The 27705-nt window shown below is 41.5% G+C and overlaps 3 protein-coding genes across 5 annotated transcripts; 1 reads left to right on the top strand and 2 right to left on the bottom strand.

Moving 5' to 3' along the window:
• Nucleotides 1-177: 177 nt before the first annotated feature.
• Nucleotides 178-11434, bottom strand: lats1 (large tumor suppressor kinase 1). The gene is made up of 8 exons (XM_063494993.1): nt 11263-11434; nt 10314-10754; nt 9296-9383; nt 7065-8422; nt 5975-6557; nt 5136-5318; nt 4006-4112; nt 178-3921 (listed from the first exon to the last, which is right to left on the bottom strand). Exons 2-8 carry the CDS (start codon nt 10641-10643, stop codon nt 3412-3414), a joined length of 3159 nt encoding a protein of 1052 aa, XP_063351063.1. The 5' UTR covers nt 10644-10754; nt 11263-11434; the 3' UTR covers nt 178-3411.
• Nucleotides 11435-12330: 896 nt separating this feature from the next.
• On the bottom strand, nt 12331-16575 carry nup43 (nucleoporin 43). Its single transcript, XM_063495485.1, has 8 exons — nt 16369-16575; nt 15900-16022; nt 15563-15640; nt 13937-14099; nt 13716-13851; nt 13467-13618; nt 13248-13364; nt 12331-12736 (listed from the first exon to the last, which is right to left on the bottom strand). Exons 1-8 carry the CDS (start codon nt 16486-16488, stop codon nt 12507-12509), a joined length of 1119 nt encoding a protein of 372 aa, XP_063351555.1. The 5' UTR covers nt 16489-16575; the 3' UTR covers nt 12331-12506.
• Nucleotides 16576-17413: 838 nt separating this feature from the next.
• Nucleotides 17414-27408, top strand: pcmt (protein-L-isoaspartate (D-aspartate) O-methyltransferase). 3 transcript variants are annotated; one of them, XM_063495440.1, is made up of 8 exons: nt 17414-17544; nt 22869-22973; nt 23065-23096; nt 23959-24063; nt 24255-24375; nt 25421-25506; nt 25680-25805; nt 26385-27408. In XM_063495440.1, the coding sequence occupies exons 1-8, from the start codon at nt 17490-17492 to the stop codon at nt 26388-26390; spliced, it is 636 nt and encodes a 211-aa protein (XP_063351510.1). In that variant the 5' UTR covers nt 17414-17489; the 3' UTR covers nt 26391-27408. The 3 variants fall into 3 exon arrangements, with proteins under 3 accessions (XP_063351510.1, XP_063351509.1, XP_063351508.1); XM_063495439.1 differs by having other exon boundaries at nt 25680-25907; XM_063495438.1 differs by having other exon boundaries at nt 17415-17544; nt 25680-25849.
• Nucleotides 27409-27705: the final 297 nt, after the last annotated feature.

Raw genomic sequence — 27705 nt, 5'->3', positions numbered from 1 at the left:
GTTTTAGGTTGGGTATAAGTCATCCACTGTAAGATGAGCCAGGTGATGTGATCTTATATTTTAAAAAGTTAGATTGTCCTATTTTATGGGGACAATTCTTCACTGGAGTTTTATTTTCACATTATACTGTACTGCAGAAAATGCAGAATAAAATAAACCTAAAAATGTTAGATTTCAGCCAAAAATGTATAAATTTTTATTTTATTACTTTACATAGCATTTGTTTTCAGCATATGTTCCCATACACACATGCATACAGTAACTGACTTACTGCTGCATTTTCTTTAGTCACTTCCCTGTTAAACTCAGTTAAGCGCCCTCTGATGGCAACAAATACGAACTTCAACAAATTCAGGGTTGCAAAGTCAGAAAACTGTCCTTTTTTAATATGTATTTTTTGAAAGCTCTCAGGTAGGGTCGCCACTGGGATGAAAACATCTATGAACACTTTTCTTTCTTTTGGGACAGCAAAAAAACATAACTAGAAACATATTTGAGCAGAAAGTTGCTTCAGGTGATTTGAACTTGTGTTCATCTTGAGAGAAGTCACATGTTTTAATATTTAAATATATTTTTCCACAGTGCTGAATTCTAAATTATACAGTAGAACTATTTATGAAAAATGAAAACATTTTTATACATTTTTTAGATTTAAAGGATAACAGAGCCATTTGAGCATGCCTGAGGAGCTTCTCTTTCAAATCTGTTAGCATGGCTGAAATCTCTTTAGCAAATCACTGAAGATCTGATTAGTGCCTTGCTTTGATAATTCTGTATCTGTAAACTCAGTCACAATGCTGCAGTTTCTAAGCCTATCAGGATTAACATCTACAAGGTTAGGACTAACACATGAGTGCTGCCTTTAGTAGCAGTGTAACTTTAATATAGGGGAGTCAAACAATACATACATTTCTACTTTTTCCATTTGCTGAATATGTTTTGTCGCTTGGCAATCATGAAAGTCTGCCCTTTCTGGCCGATTCATATGAGAAGAAGGAATTTAAATCTTCCTCTACTTGATGGCGATAACAATACATCACGCTTTGTGTGCTTGAAAACATGTTTTGTTCTTTACATTCTTTATTCATCCCGGTTTCCACTGTTCTTAAATTTCCCAGAGCAACAAATTTACAGAAAAATAAAATTCTCTCATAAAAGAAAACAAAACCAGTGCAGAATAACAGTGGTCACCAGTAAGTCCATGATAACTACATTCAGAGATCTTTCCTACACGCAGTGAGAGAAAAGCACAAAAAAAGAAAAAGGAACTGATATGTGATGAAGAGTCGAACAAAAACTCACCAAAAGATGACCAAGTGCATTTCCGGCTTTAAAAATTAAAAAAAAAAAAAAAAAACAAAAAAAAAAAAAACCCAAAAACCCTGACTTTTCTTAGTGTTGTGATTTTTTCCTTAAAAGTGAGTTATACAAAAAATGAAAATCCACATATTTAGTGCTTTGGTTGACCAATATGAGTGACATTAAAATAAAGTTTATGGATAACAAAAAAAAAAAAAAAAAAAAAAAAAAAAAAAGCAGCAGCAGTGGACCCCAACGAGGACCTGCCCAGAGGGCGGGGGTGGGAGGGACAGAAAAAAAAATATTTACATCAACTGTATACAACATAATTTATAAATACATTTTAGATATAAATTAGAAAAATAAAAACAAAAATCTACTGTAGTTCAATCATCAACTGCTACTTATTATATGCCTGTTTGATTATTAACCCCCTTTATATTTAACCAAAAATAAAAAGGCACAGCAATAATTAGAGCAATATTTCTCCCTGCAACATTTCTACGAGTCATAACACTAAATCCCCCACTGCAAACATTAAATTATAAATTAAAATGTATTATTTTTTTAACCACTGAATAAAACTCCCGCACAAACAGCATCTACACTAGCATCACATGTTACAACTTATTAAATAAATTAAGGCTTTAAAAAGGGAGAGAGCACCCCGATTTTTTTATTTTCCTCTTCTTCCTGCTTTCCATACCTCTTATGAGATTTAGGCAGCATATGTCACACTTTAAAAATGGATGCATTTCTGGAAAACATGCCAGGAGAAGGAGAATGATACTGGAGTAGCTGGCCCAGCTCTGACAAAAATCCACCTACCAGCACCTCTGAAACCCACTGGGTTACAGTTCAGGTCCAGATATGTAGTTATTACTTTAACGGTTTAGAAAAACATTCAAAGTGCAGATTCTCAGCCTTAATTTGAGAGTATTTAAAAGAGACTATTGGAGGTGGTGTTCAGGAATTACAGATCTTTACTCTGTAACATCGATGACGTCGGGTATGGATGTTTAATGATGGCATTAGTCACATTTGTGCACCTGCAAAATAGGGCTGCAGTGCATAAAAAATGTCTGGCTAATGTCAACTAAAGCTAAAATGGGGCACTTTAAACTTTAAAAAAAAAAGTTTTCTAACTTTTCATTTTATTGAATTTTCTTTTCACCAGTTACAAAACAAGCAGCTGTTGCTAGGTTAGGATCTAACAAAGCCTTAGACGGACTCGAGTCACTCTTCTTTTTTCCAACTGAGTGGCATCCCAAATATGACAAGAACCTACATCAATCAGCCAGAACATTAACACCATCTGGTGAACGTGTCAAAGTAACGTCCAAACAGAAAAGCATTGTATCAACACCGGACTGGTTTTAATGTTTTGTCCCTGGTTACCTGGTTTTGTACCTGGTTAGTGCATTTACCACCTCCCTCAATTCAATTAATGGTATCCGACCATGTAAGCTCTATTGACAGATACCTCGCAGCTATTCTCTTTGTGTGTGGATGCCTATCAGTACTCTGAGGTGCATTCCTGCTTGTGGCCATAACCGGTGCAAATACACCGAAGTAGCCCGTGCTATACGTGAACACAACAGGACATGACACAGACCGTTTACTGTGTGCATCTTAAAGTGTGTGTGTGTGTGTGTGTGTACATAGAGAGAGAGCGAGAGAGAGAGCACTGTGTGAATGTAGGTTGTAGTGTAACAGTGCTTTATAAATAAAGTTGTGTGTCTAGCAAGAACCTCCTTCAGGTAACCAGGGTGCAGTGTGTTAATCCTGAGCCTCAGTGGTGCTGACAGGCAGGTTTTAAGTTTGGACAGAGCTGTTTTTAGAGTTTAAGCTCAGCTAACCGAATGATGGCCAGCTTCCTATGTAACTCTCTATTTGTCATCCTCCGACTCGTGGTAAGAAATCAAAGAATGACATTTCCTAAAGTGTTGAATTGTTCCTTTAGGTTGCGACTGTGGTTTTGTTGTTTGTTTTTAAAATAAACAGTCTGTTAATGTGACCAAACAAACATAATTCCTATGTTTCAAATGTGATGCCACTGAAAACCCCCTGCGTCTACTCATTATGTACAAGCGTGTCAGCGGGCCTCGAGTGCTACACGTAGACCAGGTCTCGTCCCTGTAATGCCGAGGAGCTGGCGGCCTCCTGCGCGGCGCCCACCGAGTCGGCCTCGTCCTCGTAGCCCTCGTACTCGATGGGCTTGGGGCAGCTGTACGGATGGCCGTTGTCGTCAAAGAAGCGCCGGAAGGTAAACTCGTAGAAGGCGTGCTCGGGGTGCTTTCCGTTGCGGAACCAACAGTTTAGCGTGTCGTTATGGCTGTCCTCGTCATCGCCGTCGCTGCTCCACATTTTATCCGGGTCCACGGGATCGAAGTTGGAGGTGTCCGTAGAGTGGGCGATGGTGGGGATGTATGGTGCCACCTGCTGTCTGAGGTCGCTGGAGAAGTCGATGCTTTTGAAGAAAGGATGGGCTTTGATTTCATCCGCGCCGTTCTTACCGAGGCGGTCCTCAGGGCCGCGGCACAGTTTAACGATGAGATCCGATGCCTCTGCGCTGAGCTTGGCCTGCGGGGGAATGTGCAGCGTGCTCTTCCAGTTTATCACCTAGTTCCAAAAATGGAAAAACAACATGAAGCAAACAATAACCTGTGTGGATGCTTAGCATTTCACTGCAACTGCCTCGCATACCTTTAGCTGCGTCTCCAGGGGTGTGGTTGCTAAGAAGGGAGGCTGTCCAACAACCATTTCATACAAGATCACTCCTACACTCCACCAATCACAGAGCTGGGTGTATCCTGAAGAAGATTAAAGGAAATTTCACAACAGTTTGGGGAGGATTCAGATCTGAAATACAGCTTTTATTTACACACTTACACACACACAGTTTAACAGGACTTTTTTTGAGAGACACATACTTTTATTCTACTCAATGTGTAATATAAATGGGGGTGGGGGAGCCAAAATACTGTTTATTTCTATCCTGTAAAGCAACTTTTCTTTTTGTAACTCAATTAACTCTTTTAGACTGATGGCTATTCAAAGACAGCACACCCTTTTATTTTTTAGCTCTGTGGTTTAATCACTGATCAGCTGTTTAAATAATAATCTGCAGACTAAAACAAGTTAAACTTTACAGAATGAATCATAATTCATTCTGTAAACTTCTGTGTAGATACACATAGCATCAAAGGGTGCGGTAGGCCTTCTCATTGTCACAGACAGGATGATAAAATATACATTTGTTCTCACCTGTCGTGCAAGTATTTATTTCCAGCAACTCTGTTACAGTGAGAGCTAATACACAGAACTGAGGATGAATTCATGAGAGAGAAAAGATGACCAGAGAGCTCGACAAAGAGACGGCAGAGGCACTAAAAAACATACTATGCAGCCGTTACACGTAAACTCACGATGAGACTCCACTTTGCTCAAACAGCAGCTGGAGGTGGCCATTGGTACCCCTCGGCCTCCTGGCAGATGCACCCATGGTGTGAATTTCAAAAATCCTACATCAGCTTGTTCTTAAGTTATTGCATTCATTTTCAGAAAACTTGACCTCTGACCTCTAACCCTGTGGTCTGGGTCACTGTGATTTGAAGTCAGCTGAGATTATTAGTAGATATGCTTGTGGTATCAATTTCAAAATCCTAGGCAACTTCCTTCTTGAGTCATCGCATTCACAAACTTGGGTGACGACAATACCCCATATGTCATCACTAATAGAGTTATATGTAGCCAAAAAAATAATAGAAGCCTTCAAAAAAACAAAACAAAAAAAACCATTAAATCAAAAAAGTTGCCTGGATGCTGCACTCTACCTGTTCGAAGCAGCACTTCTGGTGCAATATAGTTGGGTGTCCCCACGAGTGAATGGGCCAGACAACGCTGGTGCTGCCGGGCCTTTCTCCTTTCCAGAGGCTTCAGGCGGTCTGTACAGCGGCAGTTGGCTGGATCCTCCCATTCCTTACTGAAGTCCATGCTGTCCTGCCTCACGTGGTCCCCTGAAGAGAGGGCATGTGAACACTGATTTTTCTACTTTTTATATGTCAGCAGGTCAGACTGCTTTAGGCTCTGAACAGAACAAAGATTTTGATGACAATCATTAAAGGAAAGCTGAAAGATGCTATTCAGAATTTTCTGGTTTTCCCCTTTCTTTTAAATGACAGTCTGAGAGCTTAGTTTAAGACAGGGGTGGGGGAACTCCCTGCAGGTTTTAGATCTCACCCTGGGTCAACACACCTGAATCAAATGATTAGCTCCTTACCAGGCCTCTGGAGAACTTCAAGACATGTTGAGGAGGTAATTTAGCCATTTAAATCAGCTGTGTTTAAGGACACATCTAAAACCTGCAGGACACCGGCACTTGAAGCCTGGATTTCCCCACCCCTGGTTTAACAGGATTACTTGTACATATGTACTTGGTTAATTTTTTGTCTGTTTTGTTTCAAATGCCTTGGTATTTCTTTGTGAAGCAGTTTGTGATGTTTGTCTTGAAACGTGTTATACAAGTAAAAAGTTACTTAAATACATCGGGGCATTATATGAAATGACCGTGATGTTTAATATGACTATATCACTGTAGCAGTATGTATGTGGCATGACATATAAAAGTCTAACATGTCTACTCTAAGCATGTAAAATTAAAATAAACTCTCACCGCTCTGGTAATACTTTGAGTCGTGGGTCCAGCGGAAACCAGTGCAAAGACCAAAGTCTGTCAGCTTTATGTGACCGTCTCTGTCTATAAGGATGTTGTCAGGCTTGATGTCTCGGTGGATGAAGCCCATCTTGTGGACGCTTTCCACAGCGCAGGTGAGCTCTGCGATGTAAAACTGGGCCAGCTCTTCTTTAAAGATGCCAAGTCTGATGAGAAGGCTCATCATGTCCCCTCCGGGGATGTACTCCATAACGAAGTACAGGTTGTCCTTATCTTGGAAAGAGTAGTAGAGACGCACTACCCACTCATTGTCGGCCTCCGCCAGAATGTCCCTCTCAGCCTTGACGTGAGCCACCTGGTTTCTCAGGAGCACGTCCTTCTTGCGGAGAGTCTTCATGGCGTACAGCGCTCCCGTGTCCTCTTTTCTGGCTAAGCAGACCTCGCCAAAAGCGCCGATGCCGAGGGTCTTGATCCGTTTGAACATGCACTTGTCCATCTTAGCTCGTTTTAACCGAATGTAGTTAGATTCCTTTTGACAGAGCATCATACGCATCTGCTCCTGGGCTTCTGAAGACAAACCCACCTGAACACATGGCAAAAGGAATAGTTATATACAATGAATGAATATAAAATAACTAAACTATGAAAACCTGTAAGCATCAAGGGAAAGGGGGACAAAAGAAAATGAAGGAAACCAGTGCAACATATCAAAATGCAATTGTGGCGATTACCAGAGTTAATCATTTTATTCCAAAGCAGAAATTCACAAGCGGTAAAGTGAAGGCTATGGGATGGCATGCATTTTATTCAGCCATAGGAGGCCATCATGCTTTCATCAGAAGACACATTCAAAACACAAACACTAGATTCCCAATAATGTCACAGGCCAGCAGAGATACCTTTACCTTTTAGATCAGCTTTTAGTGACAGCAAGGAGGGAAAAAGAAGAAGAAGAAAGAACAGAACTGCATGAAAAAGATCAGAGACAAAGTCACAAGAGGACAAGAAGAAATAAAATGTAGGAAAACAGTAAAAAGATGGAAGAATTGAGCAGCAACTGTTGTGAAAATGCTTCCACTGATGTTCTCACCCTTTGCATCTCATTTTCCAGTTGCTTCCTTCTGTGAATCCGCTGCTGGTGGTTCTTCAGGATGTTCTCTATGTGTTGCTCCATGAAGAACTTGAAGGCCTGTGGGGAATACAAATTGACTCTTCCTGACTCCCCTCTCCGCTCTTCGTCTTTCTTGTTGCGTCGGACTGGAACAGGTGATGTTGTGATTTGCTTCCTGTCCTCCTCTCTTGCTGCTCCACCCTCTGGGCTTTCTGATGGTTTTTCCTTCGAGCCGTCCCCACGGCTGCTGCTCTCCTCATCAGTGGGATCCTCTCTGCCTGCACTGAGCCTGTTGGCCCCTGTGTCATACCCTGGTGGGCTGGGTGCAGCCTGCTGTTGGAGGAGGTGCTTAGGGTAAGGGGGAGGAGGTCCGTGGTAGTCAGGTGCTTCAGATACGACCTGCGGGACTGTACCTGCGGGTTCTAGGTAGGCAGGCGCAGCAGGAGGTGGTGCAACCTGCGGTTTCCATGTAGGATGTGTGGGAGCGACAGCAGTGTGCAGTTCGGCTTTCTGGACACGGGTGCTTTTCTCCAGCAGAAGAATGGCAGCCGGCATGATGGCAGTGACTGTGGTGGCAGAGGGCTGTGAGCTGGTCGGGTGAGTAGATCTGCTATTCAGCTGGTGGCTGTTGAGAGAATTGGAGCGGACTGGCATGTTCTGTTGCCATGATGGAGAGCGGTCCTGGTTGCTGCCGTTGCCAGAGGAAGGTTGGGGCTGGCTGGACCAGGACTGAGGAAGACCTATGTGCAAGTCAAGGTTGTGACTTCTCCGGTTGGGAACCATCATGGACTGAGGGATATTCCCTCCATTGTGGTAAGAAGGCGAGGATGCAGGTCCTCCTGTCTGCTGGTCAGTGGGACTGTGCCGGCTACTCTGGTTGACCGGGTACGGAGGAGGGGGATGTCTGCTGCCCCCTGTCATGTAGTCTTGCTGAGAGGAGCCACTCTGAGTCCAGCTAGGGGGAAAGGTGAACTTATTGCCCCCAGAGCTTGGCATTATGATGGGCTGGTGGCCCATGGGCACTGGGCTGATCCCACGTTGATTCTGAGGTGCTGCGCTGTACCCATCAGGCCACGGCCCCTGGGGTACTGGAGAAATGCGTGGCACAAGGTAATCCATGTTTCCAGAGTACCGCTTAGTTGATGGGTTGCTGTCCCAGGATGACGCAGAAGGCATGCCACCGCGGTTTGGTGGAGGTGTGACCCTCTGGTTGTTTGTAGGGTGGCCCTGTGGGAAGGCAGGAGGCGGTCCAGGGCTGTCGGATCGGTACATCATTCCTTCCTTAGAGCCCTTCCAGCTCGACCTCCTCAGGACAGCCGGCTGGATGTGAGAAGACTCTACAGACAGACACACACTAAAGTTAAAGTCAAGCTGAAGGAAGAAAAAAGAAAGGCTCACTGAAAACATGAAATTACTTTTAGAATCTCATAGCCTAAATAATTCAAAACAAAAAGGCAAAATTTTAATGCACACATATACTAATATCTATACAGCTTCTGTGTTGTCAGACATGCCATCAGTCCTTTTTTTGATCATACCGTCAGGAAAAGTCACTTCTCTCAGCCCATTTGAGGCATCTGAACCTTGCCTCAGTCACCTAACCAGATGCTTTAACAATTTCACATTCCCCACCATTGCCTCACATTCTCTTAGAGTGGATGGTTGACTTCCAAGTGGCTCTTTACCTTGCTTAACTGCGTGCTGCCTTTCTCCCTCAATGAACTCTTATGTCCCCTTTCAATTGGTGTGTCAACACCTTCAAAATGCCCTCAATTTCACAACTGTGTGAATGAACCTGGGAATCCTTTTGACACAAGTTTTATAAAGGATTTGTATTAAACATTTGTCAGTGACTCACACGCAATCCTTTACTCCAGTGCATGGTGGATAAAGACTTGTAACTTGCATAAAGGAGAACTTTTAGGGTTTGCTTTTTGTAATAACTAGGCAATACAGACGCCCTATAAACTGCTTATGTTACTAAACAAAGACAATATTTTCATCCTTAAAATGTGTCACAACCACCACTCAGAATAAAAACCAAAAACCTTCCAGTCAACTTTTTCCATTCAGTGATGCAGTGAGTCATGCTGTGTGTCAACAGCACAGTTATTTCTTAAAGCAAATGTCCCAAATCCCTCAAACAATACTGAGGCTGGATGGATGATAAAACAGGAGAAGCAACAGTTAATCCCAGAGGACTGACATACCTGGGGGTTTGAGGCCTGCAGAGCTGGGGTTGGAAACAACCTTACCCATGTAGTCTGTAGCCGGCCCTACACCGTGACTGATGCTTGGCTTAAGAGGGAAAAAGAAATTGAACACAAAAAATTTAGAACTGAGCAATAAAAGAGGAATAAGACACAAATGGGCCTACAGTGACATCTTTAATTCACTGTTTTGTTCTGTCCAACAGTTGAATAGCAATCTATAAACAAACACAGAAAATCCTCCTGTACTGATACTACAGAGACAAGAACAAAGGCAAAAAAAAAAAAACATAAGAGCAAAGACTTGTGTTGACTGATGATGAGGTGGAACTAAAACCACAGACTGGGAGTAGTTGGAAAGAGAACATGGTGACATATTAGATCTGCATCTAGAGCATTTCCAGAGTAAGTTGTGGAAATGGAATGACTACCATGAAAAAAAGAAAAAAAAAGAAAAAGTTCTTCATTTCTAACTTGTGCCAAGTCACACAACTGGCAGCATTTTCAGGCGCCTGTCCTTAACTTTGAGTAATCCTACTAACACATAAAAACAACAAGCAGACAAACAGAACCAGTCACACAACCTCTTTAACTGCAGGGCTTATTAATTATGGCAAAAATCATAATCACAGGTGCTTTAGTTAATACTGACATCACAAATAGTAGTTTTATGTCAGTTATCTTATTTTAATGGCCTGTGAAAGCCAAAAGTGTAGCTTAAATTAACAAATTTACATTAACTATGACATACTTTGACTAAAGCACTACATACCAAATTCATACCTGGATTGCACGCACTTACTCAAAACAAGTTGTAAATGCCAACTGAGAAACAAATTCTTTACTCTGAACTGTACAAGCTTGTAATTCCACTTTGCATGCCTCTCATTTTCTAAATAATTCCACTCAAAACAATCTGTTCCCAGCAATTACCCTCAATTACAGAGATATGCACAGAACGTCATACCTCCATATTCATTCAAAACAACCCCTAACGATATCTAAAAACATTCCTTACCTCCTCGAGCCCTGCAAAACGGGGTTCTCGCTGCAAGCCTGAAGTGTTGGGCTCATTTTTAAAAGGCATGAGGGCCTCGCGGATCTCCTGTAAGGTTTTGTGGTGAGGGTTTTTGGGGTTGTTGCTGCGCCCCAGTTGCCTTGAATCCTCTGGAAGCATCTTCCCTTGTGCACCAGTGTCCACTTTAGGTGGGTCTGACGGTTTCGACAGGTTGCGCAGGCTGTTCCGTATTTCCTGCAGCATCTGTTGGCTGTTGCCACTGTAGTTCGTGACGGGAAACGTTTTGGGTCTCCTCTGCCGGTATCCTTCGGGTTTCTCCCCTCTTTTCATGTACGAGCATGTAGGATGACGATGAAGAGGGATGAAGAGGATTTCACCAGTCCAGAGTTGCAGTGATAGCACAGGATCTTTGATGTCTGAGCTCACATCTGCATGCTGCAGCTGGAAAAATATAGAGTGGATGTTATCCTTGAGAATGTGAGTGTAGTACTTTACAGATAAACATAAAATATGGGAATTAGTAGTAGCCAATAGCTAAAACAGAACTGGATCTCGTTGCTTTTTATTTTATTTACAAGCTAAACTGTGGTGTATAAAACTTAAACCTTCAGACGAAACCGTTTTCCATTATAAATCAATAACTCACCCACTTGCTAGCGCTGTTAGCACTTTTCGCTAACAGAGTGCTGCGCTAACGCGAACGATCCTGCGTCAGGTACTAGCATAAAATGCCAAATACATCCGACAAATTCGCCATTAAAATCACAACTACCTAACGATCCGTAAGCTTCAGCCATCGTAAGTTTTCTCTGCGTTAAATCCAGCGGCTCAGCAGTGCCTCCGCGGCCTGTGTGCTAAAGGCATCCATTTGCTTCTAGGCTAATTCAACAACAGGATGCGAACTAGCCTGTTAGCTCGAAGCACAACTAACAACAGTTAGACAACTTACCAGAACCCTCAGCTGCCGTTTTTCCGCCACAATTTCCTTCTTTAAATGGGTAAAGACTATTGCTTGACGTTCCTCGGTGACAAGGACGCAGTTTTAACTCAAAACGTCCTTGTTGTGTCGTGCTGGCTGGCTAGTCGTGTAGAATTCCTGGGATGTCTGAATGACAAGTACAACAGCTCCAAGCTATAAATAAAGCTAACGAAGAATACTTCCGTTTTTCAAAATAAAGTTCCGTTAATGTAAAAGAGCTTTTTTTTCCCCTTCAATTGAGTTTAATTTCCCAGTGTATGGAAGCTCGTTTAAACCACTGAAGAAAAAAGCCTGTAAGTCAGAATTTCGCATTATTATCTTGAAATTTAGATTTAATAACTTGACTTATTGATTACTGACGCCAAATTTGGATACTTATCAATAGGTTAAAATTTTTAGATACCTAACTCGAAATTCTGAGATAATCACTCCAAATATCATGGCATTATCTATTTATTTATTATAACTAAGTAATTATTTATCGATTTTGCTTTTTTTTGTTTCTTTTAGGTTTAGTACGTTTTTATTGGCTTGGGTATTCGTTTGAGGTTTCCTTTTATTTTAGCACAGGGGTACTTGACATGGGAAAGATTTAAGATGGCCTGAAAATCCATTACAATACACACACAACATTCTGCAAAGAAATTTTGGAGCCATGTAAAAGTAGTTTTAGTAGCCCTTAATTTAGGAGTGTTAAATATAGTGAGCCAGCAAAAGACAATCGAGCCCACTGGAGGCCTTTGGAAGATGTGAAGGAGGGAATACATTTTGGACTTTTAACCATATTTTCATAAATTTTAAATACATATTTGAGTAGGAACTTTAACTTTTAAAGCAGGCCTGGAAATAGCTCAAATAGCCCTGGGAAAACAGTAATCTAGATGCTGAGTTAGAGCTGAAGTTGATCTTCTAAGAAGGTAATGAAAAGATGAGTGATTAACTTTGAATTTCTGTATTTATTAAAAAAATGGAAAAGAGAGAAAACAGCTCAAATGAGTCTTGAGACATTTCTATTAAGTATTTTTATTTTATAACTGTATTAAACGTCATCTGTACAAAAACCATTGTTGGGTTGAACTATTCTGCCCGTGATGAAAAAGACAAATAAACAAATAAAGCCAACAGTCCAGTATTTTACACCTCCTGTATGACCCTCAAGCTGACACCAAATAAACATCTTCATCCACATCCACTCTGAGGCACTAACATCCCTTTTAAACTGGGACCTGTCTGTTGACAAAAATCGCCTCTCCATCAGTGCCGCACACGAGACACGGACCGAGCACGTCCAGGCTGTTGACAGACAGCGTCTGGCTGGGCAGCATGTGAGTCGTCTCCAGGCGGCCTTTGCTGGAGTCTCCACTTAGCCAGGCACTGATCAGGGGCTGGTTTCCTCCAGCTGGAGCCATTGCACTACGGGAGACCATGCTGCTGTTTCTGCCCCCTAAAAATACAAAAACACTTATTACATTATGAACATAGAGGAATTAATACTATACTATATTTTATTAAGGAACAGTTTCCCAAGGAAATTTACAGGCCAACTTGTTAACTCCTGGCTGATTGAGTGTGAGACAGTGAACAGTACTGGGTGTAACTCTTGCCATTTTTACAGGTGTTCCACAAGGATCTATTCTTGGACCTCTTTTATTTGCTCTGTACATAAACGACGAAGCACAATGGGATGTCTACCAGCTGGAAGGTTGGTGGTTCAGTCCCTGGCTAATCCAGTCTGCATGCTGAAGTATCCTTGGGCAAGATACCGAACTGTGAATTGCCCCCGATGTACCAATCGGTGTGTGTGTGTGCACAAATATTAGACAAGGTGCTTAGGTATAGGAAAAAAGCACATGTATGGATGTGTCTGTGTGATTCAAAAAGTCATTCTGAAGGAAATTAAATTAGTTGGAAAATAGTGTAAAAACAATCATATTTATACCATAAACCTGACTTGCCTTGTAAGAAAGAAGGCATGTCTGAATGGGAGGATGTCTCCCAGTGCAGCAGCGAGCCATCCTCTGAACATGTGAACAGGTGATCTGGGTTGGTTGGGTGGAAGTGGACCTCCCACACTGTCAGGAAAACCAAAGACATACGTATGAAACCATTATTTACACGCACAACATCTTTGAATTTCAGTTTTAATACATCTTCCCACAATAAGCCGACTTTACTTTCAGCTGTATGTGCCTCCATCAGTGAGAAGGGTGTGTTGCCTTGTCTCACATCCCACACACAGAGCATGCCATCCTGGCCTCCTGTGGCCACGATGTGCTGCTGGTTCGGATGTCTGTCCACGCAGTGTAAAGGAACTCGATCCCCTGACCTGGAACAGAAACCAACTCATCAGACTTGCTTATAATTGAAATAAACAGGAAGGAGAAAACAAAAACTTTTAAGAATGCATTTTTTAGAGCTCTTACAGGGACAGAATCTGTGATGGTGAGTTGCTTTGCTGTCTGAAGTCCCACAGTTTGAGCTGACCGATTGAGTTCACCGTCAAAATCTCTGTGGTCCTCAGATAAGTCACCGCATGGATTGTGCTGCTGTCGGCATTCTCTATCAAAGGTTAAACAGTCCAATAAAGATCTTAGTTTCAACTTGTTTCACACAACTTAAAACTAACTCTGCTTCTTGAGCTCACCGATGACTCGAACCACTCCCTCCTGGTCAGCTCTGAAGACGATGATCCTGCCATCTTCACCCACTGTAACAATCTCCGGGCTGCTGCACACGACACCGGTGCAGGGAGCGTTGTCACAGGGATAACGATGTGCTCTCGCCCAGAGCTGAGACACCGAAATGGTCTGTAGGCAAGAGAATTGAAACAAGAAGTGAATCCAGTGAATCCAGCATCCCACTGAGCAGTCTGTCTCATTCCCCTCCTGAATAAGGGTTCACTAAAACTTATTATAATTTAGTTTGATGACATGGGGGAGGTTGTCACCATATGTAAGGAGTTATAGCTGTACCGCTGTAGTTTCTTGCTTGAATCTTTGTGCTAAGTATTTTATACACAAATGTCTGGTTGCATACTTTTATTGTGAAGACGCTGAAGAAAGGTTCAGTTAAACTACTTTTTACTGCTGAGCAAGACAAATTCCCTTCCACTGAAGATAAACTCTGCAAGTCTACACTTTGTTATCTCTAGTCAAGGGTTAAGAGTGAGGTCCAGTTCAGTTTACTGGTCTATTCTGGTTTGTTACAACATATTCCTGTTTTGCACAAGACTGACTTTAAAGATCATTAAATACCAATTATACAACAGTGTTAATTTCCTGATATTTTAGTTTAAATATATTTCATTTAAAAATAAAAGCTCAGAGTAGAATCACCGCTGCTTTGTGTCGATCTGATCAGGATCATTTTGGAGGTTTTCGCGGCACGCACGACCAGGAGGGGACCCTGGGATAGACCCAAAACCCGCGGGCCACTTTGTTAGGTACACCTGTTCAACTGCTCACTACAACAAAAAGATTTAACCTGCCAGTCACATGGCTGCAACTCAGTGCATGTATGTAATCATGGTTACGACGACCTCCTGAAGTTCAAACTGATTATCAGAATGGGGAAGAAAGGTGATTTAAGTTACTTTAACATGGCGTGGTTGTCACGGTGTCAGACAGGCTAGTTTGAATATTTCAGAAACTGCTGGTCTACTGGCATTTTCCTGCACAACCATCTCTGGGGTTTACAGAGTATGGTCTTAAAAAGATAAAATATCCAGTGAATTACTGTCAGCTGAGGACAGGAAACTGAGGCTACAGAACACATGGGCTCAACAAAACTGGGCAACAGAGGACTGGTAAAAACATCACCTATTCTGATGAGTCTCGATTTTGGCTGCAGCATGCACAAGTTAAGGTCAGAATTTGGTGTAAAGAATGTAAAAGCAGACAGAGCCATCCTTCCTTGTATCAACAGGTCAAGCTGCTGGCTGAGTAATGGTAACCAAAGTCACCAGATCTCAACCCAACGATACAAGAGATTCAGATCATGGATGCCCAGCTTGGAATTAGCAAGGTGTGTATTAACAAATAGACCATTAAGTGTATCCCATCTGCACCAGGAGTACCTCAGGATCCCCTAAGAGGAACTCAAAAGCACTGGTAGAGAAGAACACATTTGAAATAACATGCTTAGCATGTTTCCTCCACTATCCAATATTTGATCATTTGAAGATGATGGGTGGATTGGCTTTCTTCAATTTGGAGAACAAAGGTCATATCAAGCTCAACATGAGGCATCCATAAAACATGACATACAGCACCTGGCTGTTCTGGTGGTGTCGAAAGATGGTGACGGCTCCTGTTGATGACGCTGTGACTATTCTGTCCTGGTCCAAAAACTGCAAATACATGAAGGAAAACGGATCAGGCCTTATTGTTGAAGTTGTTAGTCCCACAGATGGGAAGGATAAGACTAAATGTTCTGCAAAAATAAAAAGGTATTTTTATATACATGAGCTTGGTTTAAGTAAGACTAAGATGTCACAATGAAAGCCTAAAACAGTGATTTGAGTGCAAAATCAAAAATAAAACGATTCACAACACCACAGCAGTGTTTAGACTTGGCTAATGAGCTACACATCGCAGTGAGTGGCTTACCTGGAGGTCAAGAACATCTCCATCATGCTTGTGTTCACATATAAGCTGCGGGTCTCCTTCAAACCCATCTTCCATACCAGTGCTTAAATTACTCCCAATGGACCAAATAGAAATCCTGTTGTCCTGTGAGACACACACATTCGGGCTGGCTAAGTTAAATTTGAACACGTATTAGTCATTATAGATATGATACCTATCAAATAACTGGCACGTATCAGTAAGTACCCTACTGTCTCCGTGAATTTGGAAAAATAGCTGCCTTACTGTTGGAAAAAAAATGTTAATCTATTATATTTATGTGGAGAAAGATGGCCGATATGTCACATTGTTGTTTATTACATGTCTTAAATTGTACTCTGATCGTTACAGCGTTTACAAGTCAGCCAAAGAGCAAAACATTTAAAATTCCGTTATTTTTCAAAGAAGTTTGGCGGGAGGTCCATTTTTTAAAAAGTGTCAACATGCCAACCTCGTTGTCCCATGAGCCCGTCGCAAAGATTTCTGGCAGTTGCAGATCCGAATGTGACACTGGCCGCCATCTCGTTTTGCTGATTTTCTGGGATACGTATTTAGCGTTTACACTCTCCATGGAACCAGATTCCTGCGTAAAATTAACGAACAACTACTGATGTTAGCTTAGCAATCATGGGTAAAACCAGAGGAAGGTACGCGCCTGCTGTCAAAGAACTTCTAATTGACCGGAGAACTGCTACTCTTTGTATATCCGGTCTCATAGGGGGCGCTGGCGAGACGTTTCAGAATGAATGGGGCTCTAAGAAGCTCTAAATAAAAATGTAAATTTCGTTGGGTAAGCATTTTTCTTCTGGCAGACTTCATCATATTTTCGATAGAGAGGATTAAAATGATAAATATGTCTATTACAATAAAATGCTCTTCTGTAAGTTTTAGGGATTTCAAAGGTCTGTGAGCTACATTGCGCGTAGCTGCCATTTTGATTCCAGGCATGATAGTTTCCCTAAGAAATTCCAAACAGCATTAAAAATATTTTATTTTTTTTTGAAAATATTATCGATGCGTATTTGCAAAAAATAGAAAAGTATCTCTGCATTATTGTCCGGAAGAAGGGGTACATTCTTATTTTATCTAACTAGCCAATCAGCCCATTTGTGTACAAAGGTTTTCGAAGGGGAAGAGTTGTCTTAGATCATCTCTGGCACCTACTAAGTCGTATGTAACTACGGTAACCCAGTGAGACCAAATTCAGCGTTTCGCACATTCGTTGCTATTTCCCGCCACCTAGCGGCCGCTACCTGTGCTAACTGCGGCAAATCTTGGTTAAGCACAGTGCGGAATGTGGCTTTGCCCTTGCATCAAACACCGTGCTTGGACACATATCTTATAAAACAGATCAACTTTTATGAATTAAAGGGGAGTGCTGTGTGTGTGGTGGGGTGTGTCTGAAAGGGGGGCTCGCCGTAAACAAAAAAAAAAAAAATCAATCGGATGCCCGGTGACGTATCCGCCGCTCCGCCGTCCGCTCTGGAGGTTGTCAGCTTCATCGGCAAAACGGTCGGCGCAGGCGCGGCACTGACAGCTGCTGTCTACTTACTCCGCAAAGTCTGCTTAATAATGGCCTGGAAATCAGGAGGAGCCAGCCACGCAGAGCTCGTCAACAACCTCCGCAGTGAGTCTGCATGTTTTCCTAAAAAAAAGCGGCGGCGGTGGCAGCGACGCTTTTGCAGATGCGTCGCCTGTAAATGCTTTAGTTTGGACGTTTAAGGTTAGCACAGAAGCTGGCTGGTTGCTAAGCTATGTGGTATGTTGTTGTTGACCTAGCAGCAACTCTCTCCACCCCTTTCCCAATTCACGCAAGGCAAAGATGCATCCCTCGCTGCGTTTGCAAATAACCAAGCTAACTCTTAACACTCAGATGACCTCTCCTTTGTGTGCAGTCAGGGGATTTATGTGCAGCTAGAGCTTTTCGTTGAAGGTAGCTTAGCCTGCTAGCTCTATGTGCGTCATTTGGGACGCTGTAAGCCAAACGGCAGCGGCCCTGCCCACATCCACTAACGGCTGCCCGTGTGTCGTCCACTTTCACGCTGAATGGCAGTGACAGCTGTGCATGCAAAAGCTTAGTTCGTATCGGTGGGTAAGTGAAAATGGCAGCTTGCTGTGGGAGCAGTGACTCAGTGCTACTACGATCGATCCCATCAATCCCACATGGTTCAAGCATGCTGTCATGAGGTAGCGCGAAACTTAGTCACTGACTGCTCTGCGCAGGCATGTTTCCCACATGCATTTCTGTAGACCAGAGAGCCCACTTCTGATATAAGGTTATCTCCCAGGGCTATTTATAAGCTTTGCAGCTCAGCATATCATTGCAAGCTTTAAGCTTTTGGCCGAAAGCTCTGTGGTTTGGGCCTTGTAGGGGAAATGTGCTTCACAAAGGAACAGTAAACCAGGGGTTTTCTGACTCCAAACAATCGTTCTGGGGTTGTTTAATACAAGTTTGTGCATGTTTCGTTTATTTGGTTATTAGTAGCAGTATCGTTGAAAAATATTTTTTTTAATCTCGACCCTGGTAATTTTCCTTTGATGGATGGCCAAAACTTCTTTGGGTTTTTATTTGTAATATGCAGGGGGGAAAACGGTAAACATGACTACAACAAAACTGATAACAGGAAAGGGGGAAGCAATCATACCAAGTGTGCAAAACGGGCAGAAGTGCTAAAGTAGCAGCTGAGATATGGTCAGTTTAGAGCGGGGGTGGGCAATCTCAGTCCATGAGGGCCGGTGTCCTCGAACCAACACAGCTGATTTAAATGGTTAAATTAGCTCCTCAACATGTCCTGAAGTTCTCCAGAGGCCTGGTAACGAACTAATCATGTGATTCAGGTGTGTTGACCCAAGGTGAGATCTAAAACCTGCAGGGACACCGGCCCTCGTGGACTGAGATTGCCCACCCCTGGTTTAGAGTGTAGATGAGACAGAAAAAGAGAAAAACCCATGAAACATCAACAAAATAAATACAATAAGTAATATAATAGGTACAATAACATTAAAGCAGATAACATAAAAAAACAATTGCAAAATAGATTAAATAATGAAGTAAATAATTAAAAAAAAAAACCCTGGTTAGATCATAAAATAGAAATAAATCTACAAGAAGGAACAGACTCTAATCAGTGAATACAAATAAACTCATGCAGTGCTAAAAAAAAAAATCTTTAAAGCAGAATTGCACCCCCCCCCCAATCCGTGACCCTGATAAGGATAAGCCAAAGAGGATGGCTGGATGGAAAATATTTGTTAAAATGAATGAAGTAAATAACATTAATGTCTATAAAGCATTCTCAGTGAAAAAGCCAGACAGAAAAGGACAATTTGAAGTTTTGAACACTTCCAGCTCCTCTTGTGTCAGTTTTATAAACTAAAGAAATTTAGGCATGAGCAAATCAAATCCTAGTTAAAGAGACCGAAGCCGGTGCCAACATTTTTGAATCTGTAGGAACACCCCTGACATATTTCTGTTCATAAATGAGCCCACACAGCTTTCCATTACTCCATTATCTTTGCTGCAACAATGAAACCATTGTCTTATATATAAAAACACAAACAAACAAACAATAATAAAAAAAAAAAAACTCAAATGAAAACTGACAAATTCATGAAAGGAAAACCTTTTCACGATTAAAACTACGCCCAACTAAAGGTTCATACTTGGGAAAAAAACCTCCCAACAACCTTTTAAGTAATTTTCTTTTCTTGAACTTTCATTTATTTGTTTTCAGTTGAATTAATTAATGTGAATTAAACTAAAAATGCCACAGGCTGCTGCGGAGTGGATTTGGGCTTTTATGGATGGCAACAAAGGACATAATTACTGCGGAACAGAAGAAGACGCGGTGATTCGTTTATTGCAATTGTCTTGTTTTAATAAGCTTTGGAAGCCAAAATTCTCATTAACATTAAAATTTGCTTACATGCCAAGCTCTAGCTGGACCTTTTCAAGCTGTAACTTCTGCAAAACCAAGCTTGTTGTCAAGAAAAACACCCAAATATTTGTAGCTCGACACCTTGATAAGTGTTGGTGGTGTGACTGTTGACCTTTTCATAAAGAAATCATGTCTTTTCACTTTTGAAATGATCCAGCTCCTTACCTTCAAGAAGCCTGATGATAACTGAGTCATCAGCTAATTTTATGTTTCTATAACTGCTGCAGGACTCATTATTGTACATGATGATAAGTTTCATTATTAACAAAATCTTGCACTTGCACCTGGTGATATTAATAAATTTTGTATTAGTCTGGTGCAAACTGAAGTCAGCTCAGTGTAAAGTTTTACCTGTGTGGTCATTACTCGCTCCACTTAACTGGACACTGACCCATTTAGACACATGAATGGCTTGAAGTTAACCTGAGTTTGCGTAAGCTGCATTTAAGCAGGTCACACGCAGGATGCATGCTAATTCCTGAGTTCTTCATTGTCTCTGTCCTCATGGTCAGCGCTCAGGACCTGTCAGAAGGTTATTTGTTTAATGCTGAATGAGTCATTCATTTTTAAAGTTTAGCATCTAGTCCTGTGCTCTAGGAAATGTGAAGCATGCCTCTAAGTTGTTCACCTAGTGGGTTTCAATTTTAGAAACGGTGTGAAGTTGGAGTGTTTGCTTTGTGAATAATTAAGGATGGGAGGATCGTGGCTTGAAATGAGCCATTAGATATTAGTTGTAGATGTTCGTCTGGCAGCTTGTGTGGTTTCTGTGTAATGTATCCTGAAGTGGCTCATGGATCAGAGGGTGAGGGGAGTTGGTGATGACAGCAGAGCCGGCTGTCGTTGGCTTTTTCCTGCCTCTGGCACTCACTGCTAAAGGATCCCATTAGGAGGGATTATTGTGAAGACGCTTCTTCACAAAGTTTTTTGTTTGTTTCTTTGGTGACCTGTCTGTAAGTAGCTCTCTGCTGCACACATACTGGTCAGCACACATGGGTCACAGTCTGTGTTTAGGCTGCAATTTCTTAATTTCTTGCATTTTCTTCTTTGAAAGTAGTCAAAAAAAATGCTTACTTTGATTTTCTTTGCTTTTTTTCTTTGGTTTGCAACTTCATCGTCATCATGCACATTCTCATCTTCCCTGAGAAGAAATGCTCAGTGCATCATGGGAACTCTCCTTTCAGCTCAAGCTTATTGCAGCATGATTGGTTCAGGCTCCTCTGATCCAGCCCCAACTCTGTTTTATCAAAAAGGGAAGCTTTAAGTCTAATCTTAAAAGTAAAGAAGGGTGTCTGTGTCTGTCTCTTGAAGCCAAATTGGGAGCTCATATTGGAAGGCTCTGCGTCCCATTCTACTTTCAGAAACCAATGAAGGGGCCAATGAAGACAAGCTGATATGGGAGAAATATGACCTGTCTTTCTGGTCCTGGTTGGCTCTCATGTAACATGGTGTATACTTTACCCCACTTCTTTCTTAAAAACAAGATCCAAGTTGAATTTTACTTAAATTTCACTTAACCTCCTAGGACCTGGCGTCCACATATGTGGACATCACATTTTGGGATGTCTAGACCAAAATAATACATTTTGCTCCACAAGGGCCTGATATCTAGTTACGAGGACATTATACTGCCACTGTTCTACTGAAATTTAAAATGAATGTCCTCCTATGTGGATCTCATTTCTCTCAGAAACAAAAATCAGGTTAAAAAAAAAAACGTGCCCAAATATCAAAGAGAAATTAAAAATGCATGCCATGAAAGAGTTCAGGTCTTAGGAGGTTAAATTAGTTGAATTTTACTGAAAAAATTTTCATAACCAGATGCAAGTGATTGGGTGAGATGGAGGGACCTGATTTGCTCAGGCAACACCTAAAAGGAGCAGCTGAAAGCATAAGAAAACATCATCTTACTTTTGCCTTGTAATTGTCACCTGGTTGTACAAACCCCAATGCAGAGGCTTTGTGTCCCACAGTGTGACAACCACAGTTTTCCCTGCTGTGACGTCTGTTTATAGCGAAACAGACGCAGTGAGCTGAACCTTCACATTGCACATTACATCATGTAAACATTAATTTCTGCCTTAAAACACCAAATTATAAAAATTCTCCCACGATGGCTTCAAACACCCAGCCATATGGCATGTGTGAGTGATCTTGGTGTTGACCAAAATAATTGTAATTTTGCCAGTAATCTCACACGTGGCACATCCTGATTTATTTCTTTACTTTTTTCTCCTGATCATCTTTGGTATATTTTTTGAAAAGCGTGTTTCAGTGGTTTCCACTGCTCACAGACTCTAACTTGTACATTTCATCTAATTTAACAAACAACAACAAACAAACAAGCTTTATTCGTCACATACACGATCATACACGCCTAATGGGTTGATAAAGTTCGTTTGTCTTCCATATAAACAAGGGTTTTGGCCTTCCCTCAAATTAAAATCACCAGACTGATAAGAATATTTGCTTAATTCACTTAAGCATGAAGCACGTGTTTATGTATCTTAATGGTCAGAAATAACAGAAAATACTCGTATTTGCCTGAAGTAAGGCAACACAGATGTTTTGCTTTAACTTTGTGTGGACTGCTTGTACTTAGATGTGTAGTCACCCCCTTGAAAGTTTGTTCTGAGCCAGGAAGAAGCTTGAGGATGTGTAATTTAGGTTTGAAATGAGGGACTGGAAAATTGCTTGAATCAGACAGGATTGTTTTTTTAAATACCTGATAAATTACTATACTTTACTGCAGTGATGCAAAAATATGAAAATCCAGTAGTTTGTTAGAGCAGTCCTGTTCATGATTTGGAAAAATGAGGCTATGTACTAGTAATAGTAGTTGATTGTTGTGAATTTGCTGTCTCATATCTCAATATTGTGTCCTCCTTCATTCTTTTTGTCTGTCTGATTCTGCTGCGGGATTATGTAATATATATATATATATATATATATATATATATATATATATATATATATATATATATATATATATATCTTGTTCTTTTTGCATCCTCAGAAAATGGCATTATTAAATCTGACAAGGTCTACGAAGTCATGCTGGCCACAGACCGAGCACATTTCTCTAGGCTTCACCCTTACATGGACTCGCCGCAGTCAATAGGTACGTCTGCTTGTGTACTCGCTCGCGCATCGCTGCACGGAGATCTGAGATTCAAACTAACCAAACCTACTTCCTGTCTTTTAACCAAAAGGCTATCAAGCGACCATCAGCGCCCCACACATGGTAGGACTTTAAAGACTTTCAGACATTTCTGCTCCCTGTGAATCACAGCTTTGAATGTTTTTTTTTTTTTTTTGTTTTTTTTATTGTGAAGCTTGGTCCCATTCAGTCATTCCTAATCATCTATTTTTAGTAGATAACAGCAGCAGTTAACCAAATCCTCACAGTTTTGTGCATTTGTGCTCATTGTTGGCATGTTTCAGTCGAGTAATAGAAGCTTAAAGTGGATCCGTTATGTTTTTCCTTATTTGCTGCTGTTGATGGCACGGGAGATGCCCATTAAACATGCCCAGGGTTTTTTTTTGTTGTTGTTGTTTTTTCATTCTTTTTGTTCTGGATGATGTCACAGAGAACGATGTTTCCCAGATGTTAGCTTTACTTGAGGTTATCGAGAAATATATTCTCTTCTCTCTCTTGTTTTATTTTATTTTTCTTCTTCTTTTTATTATGATTTATTTTGTTTTTTGTTCATTTATTTTTATTGTTATTTTATTTTTGCAGAACTTATCATTTACACCTGTAGTTCCCAGGAAGGTCGCGTGAAACTTTATGGCGTCTGTGGCAGTAAATCATGGCAGCAGCCTCTTATAGCCCTTTTCTATTAGTACCTACTCTGCTCGGCTCATCTCGACTTGGGAAGTTGGCTTAAAGGGAGAGGAGCTAAAACGGCTTGTTTCAGACAGAAGGAATCGTACAAAGCTACAAGAATAATAAATATGGAGCTGGAGATGAGCAGGATAGGTCCACTTTAAGCATGAAAAACTGAAACAAGCCTCACAGATGGCCTGCGCTGGGATTACCGTGTGTTAGCCTGTGCTGTGTGACTGATGGGTTGAAATGCTATTGTCTCGTTTTGCCTCCCCAGCATGCCTATGCCCTGGAGCTTCTACATGACCAGTTGTATGAGGGAGCGAAGGCCCTGGACGTCGGCTCCGGCAGTGGGATCCTGTCGGTTTGCTTCGCACGAATGGTGAGCCACACACGCGACGGGTAAACACAAACGACTTCTCTTTGGTGGCATTCTTGATTAATTAAGCTGATTGATCCACTAATATGTCAACCAATCGATGAAAATCAATCAGATTGACTGCGTTGAACATTGTGAACGTCGTGATTGAACTGAGCGCGCCCACCCTCTCTTCATCCCTCTGCGCTTTACAGGTAGGTCCTAAAGGGAAAGTTATAGGAATCGATCACATCAAAGAGCTGGTAGATGATTCTATAAACAACGTGAAGAAAGATGACCCCAGTTTGATAACATCGGGCCGAGTCAAGCTATTAGGTAAGACATCGCGGATGAAAGCTTTATATCTTTGTTTTTTCAGCAGATGTTTGTGGGTTTTGAGGAAGGGCTGCTGCTTCCTTGATCCGACTGAACAGCAGACAGTTTAATGTTCCCCGGTGGAGAAAAACGCAGCAGTCAGTAAACAGCGTGCAGCTCTAAATAATTGAGCAGTGAGGACTTTTACCTCCTCTGAAGGGGGGTTCAAGAGCAGTTCAGTGAGGGGATTAATAAGAGCAGTGATGCTTATTTATTCATTTCTCTGTTTTGTCTTTCATTTTGTAAATCACTTTTTACTGTATGTGATTACAGGTGGTTGTCGGTTTTATCAATAGCAGTGCCTTTGTTGATTTGTTATGTTTTTTGGTTGCATTCTTTATCAGTTCTCCTTTGGATTCCTAATCGGTTTTCTGTGGTTAGGCCTCTGCAGGTTTTCACCATCAGCGCAGCTGTTTTGTTTTTACTTGGTCTGAAGAAATGGCATGCACATGATTCAGGTTTGCAGAAGCTGCTCTGTCATGAGTCTGATTTCATTGTTTTATGTTGCACAACTGTTGCCAGTTGCCAGCAGCGACTAATGGAGTCTGATAGATGGGCAGCCTGGATTTCAGACCTTATTCTGAAATCTTTCCGTATTTAGTCTGTTAATAACGGCAGATATGGGTAAAAAAAAATACTAGCAACTGGGAGATAAAAGGAGGCAGACCAAAAAAGATTTGTCTGCTGATTGATAAGGTAAAACACAACTAATGATATTTAATGGCAAAGTAAAATTAGAGACACCCTTTGAGTCTATAAATGTAAATAAACAAAAGCAATCTGTGATATGAAAGTAACTCCCAGCCCTAAAATACTGAAATATACTAATATTGAGATGCAGTTTTATCAGCATTATTCGGCTATTTCTGGCTTCTCAGATCAGATAAATTGTTATAAATGTCAGATGCAGCATTGGGCAAGTAATGTGTGTCGTCCCGCCTCGTGGGGACATCCATCAGTGTTTTCAGTGCGACAGCTTGTGAGTGACGTTCTGCTGCTGTTTCAGTGGGAGACGGGCGATTGGGCTACACTGAGGAGGCGCCGTATGATGCCATCCACGTTGGCGCAGCTGCACCCAACGTTCCCCAAGCTGTGAGTGTTTCTGAATTCTGCTGATCACATTGTTACCCTTTACAACAAAGGCTGGATACCTAAACTGTAAACCTGCTTCATATTTAATTTACTGGATTTGAATAGAATCCCTGGAATGTATTTTTAAAGCTGACTTGCTGTCCACCGCTACCTCTCCCTTCTGCCTCCCTCAGCTTCTGGACCAGTTGAAGCCCGGCGGGCGGCTGATCCTGCCCGTAGGTCCGGCAGGGGGAAATCAGATGCTGGAGCAATATGACAAGATGGAGGATGGCAGCACCAAAATGAAGCCCTTGATGGGGGTGATTTATGTGCCTTTAACAGACAAAGACAAGCAGTGGTCCAGGTGGAAGTGACTTCCTTGTCCCTCTCCTTCCCCCTCTCTCCTTCTCACAGTGGCAAAGGTGAAATGGTGTGGCTTGGAGCAAGGCAATGGATCACAAGGGGCTGCATTTTGCTGCTTGTTGACATTTTTTTGCTTCTTCCATACCATACCAACTAGCTGCACGTTTCCTTCATCTTCTTTTAACCCCCGTAGCTCTAAATTGGTCTTAATAAAAGCCGCCTGATTAATGCACTCTGCTCTGTTTCAAACATGAGGGAATGAGCTGAAATCACAGCAGGTTGAAGGCACATGATTGGTTTTCAGGAGCATGACTGCTTTGCCAATTTGGAAGCTTATTACCCAACTTCAACTCAACTATTTTATCTGATAATCTTCGAGAGATGAAAACAACTTTTCTAATGACATTTTATCTTAACATGTTGCATGTGATCTTCTCTTTTAACTGTGTTTGCATGACAGCAGGATTTCTGCTTGTTTTTCTTGCACCTTGCCTCAATTTTTGTGTGTTCTAATATTTAAAATGTGTTTCTCACAGGGATGAACTTTGAAGAGGAACGCAGTCCATAATCCACCTTTTAAGTTTGAACCTGGAGAAAACTTGGAATGGGTCGGACAGCCCTTGACATTTTGTTCAAAGCATAACAAATGTGCTCTTTTTTTTTGTTTGTTTGTTTAATTCTAACAATGGACTAGAGTTTCACATTTGATGACGGCCCCGAGGGGCTGCGAGGAAAGACTGCTTGACGCTCTGCACAGAAATATCGGAGAGAGATTTATTATTTGTGTTTTTGTTTTCCAGGCCTGCATCCTTTTTGGTTTGTGTTCGTTTTAACCGCTGGATTTTTAGTTTTTCTTTTTGTGGTTTCACCATTTGATTTGCAGTCAAACATTTTTCACAGCATTACATTTCAGCAGCATCAAAGCTGAATGCAGGAGGAACCCCGGACAACCAAGACGAAGAACGCCTGAGCCTTTTAGATAAATCACCTAGCTACAGTCTGTGTGTGTGTGGATCATAAAAACTGTAGACTTCTCTGCTAAAGTATGAGCTTTCTTCCCGTGGCATCAGTGTTAAGAACACAAACACACACATAAATTAACACACAAAGGCTGATGTAAACCCCCACCACACACACACACACACACATCCTGTTTGATGTGCAGCACTCTTAGATCATTCTACACGTAAAATAAGTATCGGCTCGTACCGAACATACTCCGAAGGGAGCAGAGCACTAATGACACCGACACATGCGCACGCACATACAGGGCTGTGCTTTCCACTTGATGTGTTGCTTTCTGCCGCTGGTTTCCATTAACAATTTGTGCAGGCTCCTCTGGTGACTGACACTAAATGGGGAAAGTCACTGCTTTGCCAAAATAAACTCCAACAATATAAAGCAAATGAATGTCTGTTTTCTTGATGAAAAAAAAAAAAAATCATGAAATCAAAAAAAAAAAAGAAGCACATTTTATTTTGGGTGATCTGAGTGATGGATTATATTTGGCTTTCACAGTTGCTGGAATGGCATAAAAATAAAGAGATGCTTATGTTTTTGTCTGCCTTTTGTTATTGAATCTTTTTTGTACAAGTCTTATTTGCACTTGCTAGACAGTATTAGGTACACCTTACTAATCCTGGGTTTTCCTTCAGAGGTAACTTCTTTGGATTCAACGAGGTGCTGGAAACACTTCCCAGAGATTTTAAACTGATAGCATTGCACGGTCACACATCCATGGTGTGAATCACCCGTTTCACCACATATCAAAGGTGTTCTATTGGATTAGGAGCTGGTGACTGTTGAGGACATGCAAGTCATGTTCAAGAAATCAGTTTGAGATGATTTGTGACATGG

Source organism: Pelmatolapia mariae, linkage group LG15, assembly GCF_036321145.2.
Source record: "Pelmatolapia mariae isolate MD_Pm_ZW linkage group LG15, Pm_UMD_F_2, whole genome shotgun sequence".
Classification (NCBI taxonomy): Eukaryota; Metazoa; Chordata; class Actinopteri; order Cichliformes; family Cichlidae; genus Pelmatolapia; species Pelmatolapia mariae.
The sequence above is the reverse complement of the archived record's forward strand: the minus strand, read 5'-3'. Positions and strand labels throughout refer to the sequence as shown.

Bases quoted from the DNA above. Each gene is read 5' to 3' on its own strand.
- nup43 (XM_063495485.1), bottom strand. From the start codon at position 16,488: ATGGAGAGTGTAAACGCTAAATACGTATCCCAGAAAATCAGCAAAACG. The intron at 15,641-15,899 runs GTAAGCCACTCA...ATGTATTTGCAG, and splicing joins GAGATGTTCTTGACCTCCAG to TTTTTGGACCAGGACAGAAT. The intron at 13,619-13,715 runs GTAAGAGCTCTA...TTTCTGTTCCAG, and splicing joins CCATCACAGATTCTGTCCCT to GTCAGGGGATCGAGTTCCTT.
- lats1 (XM_063494993.1), bottom strand. From the start codon at position 10,643: ATGAAAAGAGGGGAGAAACCCGAAGGATACCGGCAGAGGAGACCCAAA. The intron at 5,319-5,974 runs GTGAGAGTTTAT...CCCTCTCTTCAG, and splicing joins CTCAAAGTATTACCAGAGCG to GGGACCACGTGAGGCAGGAC. The intron at 4,113-5,135 runs GTAGAGTGCAGC...AATCTTCTTCAG, and splicing joins AGAAGTGCTGCTTCGAACAG to GATACACCCAGCTCTGTGAT.
- pcmt (XM_063495438.1), top strand. From the start codon at position 17,490: ATGGCCTGGAAATCAGGAGGAGCCAGCCACGCAGAGCTCGTCAACAAC. The intron at 24,064-24,254 runs GTGAGCCACACA...TGCGCTTTACAG, and splicing joins CGGTTTGCTTCGCACGAATG to GTAGGTCCTAAAGGGAAAGT. The intron at 25,507-25,679 runs GTGAGTGTTTCT...TGCCTCCCTCAG, and splicing joins CACCCAACGTTCCCCAAGCT to CTTCTGGACCAGTTGAAGCC.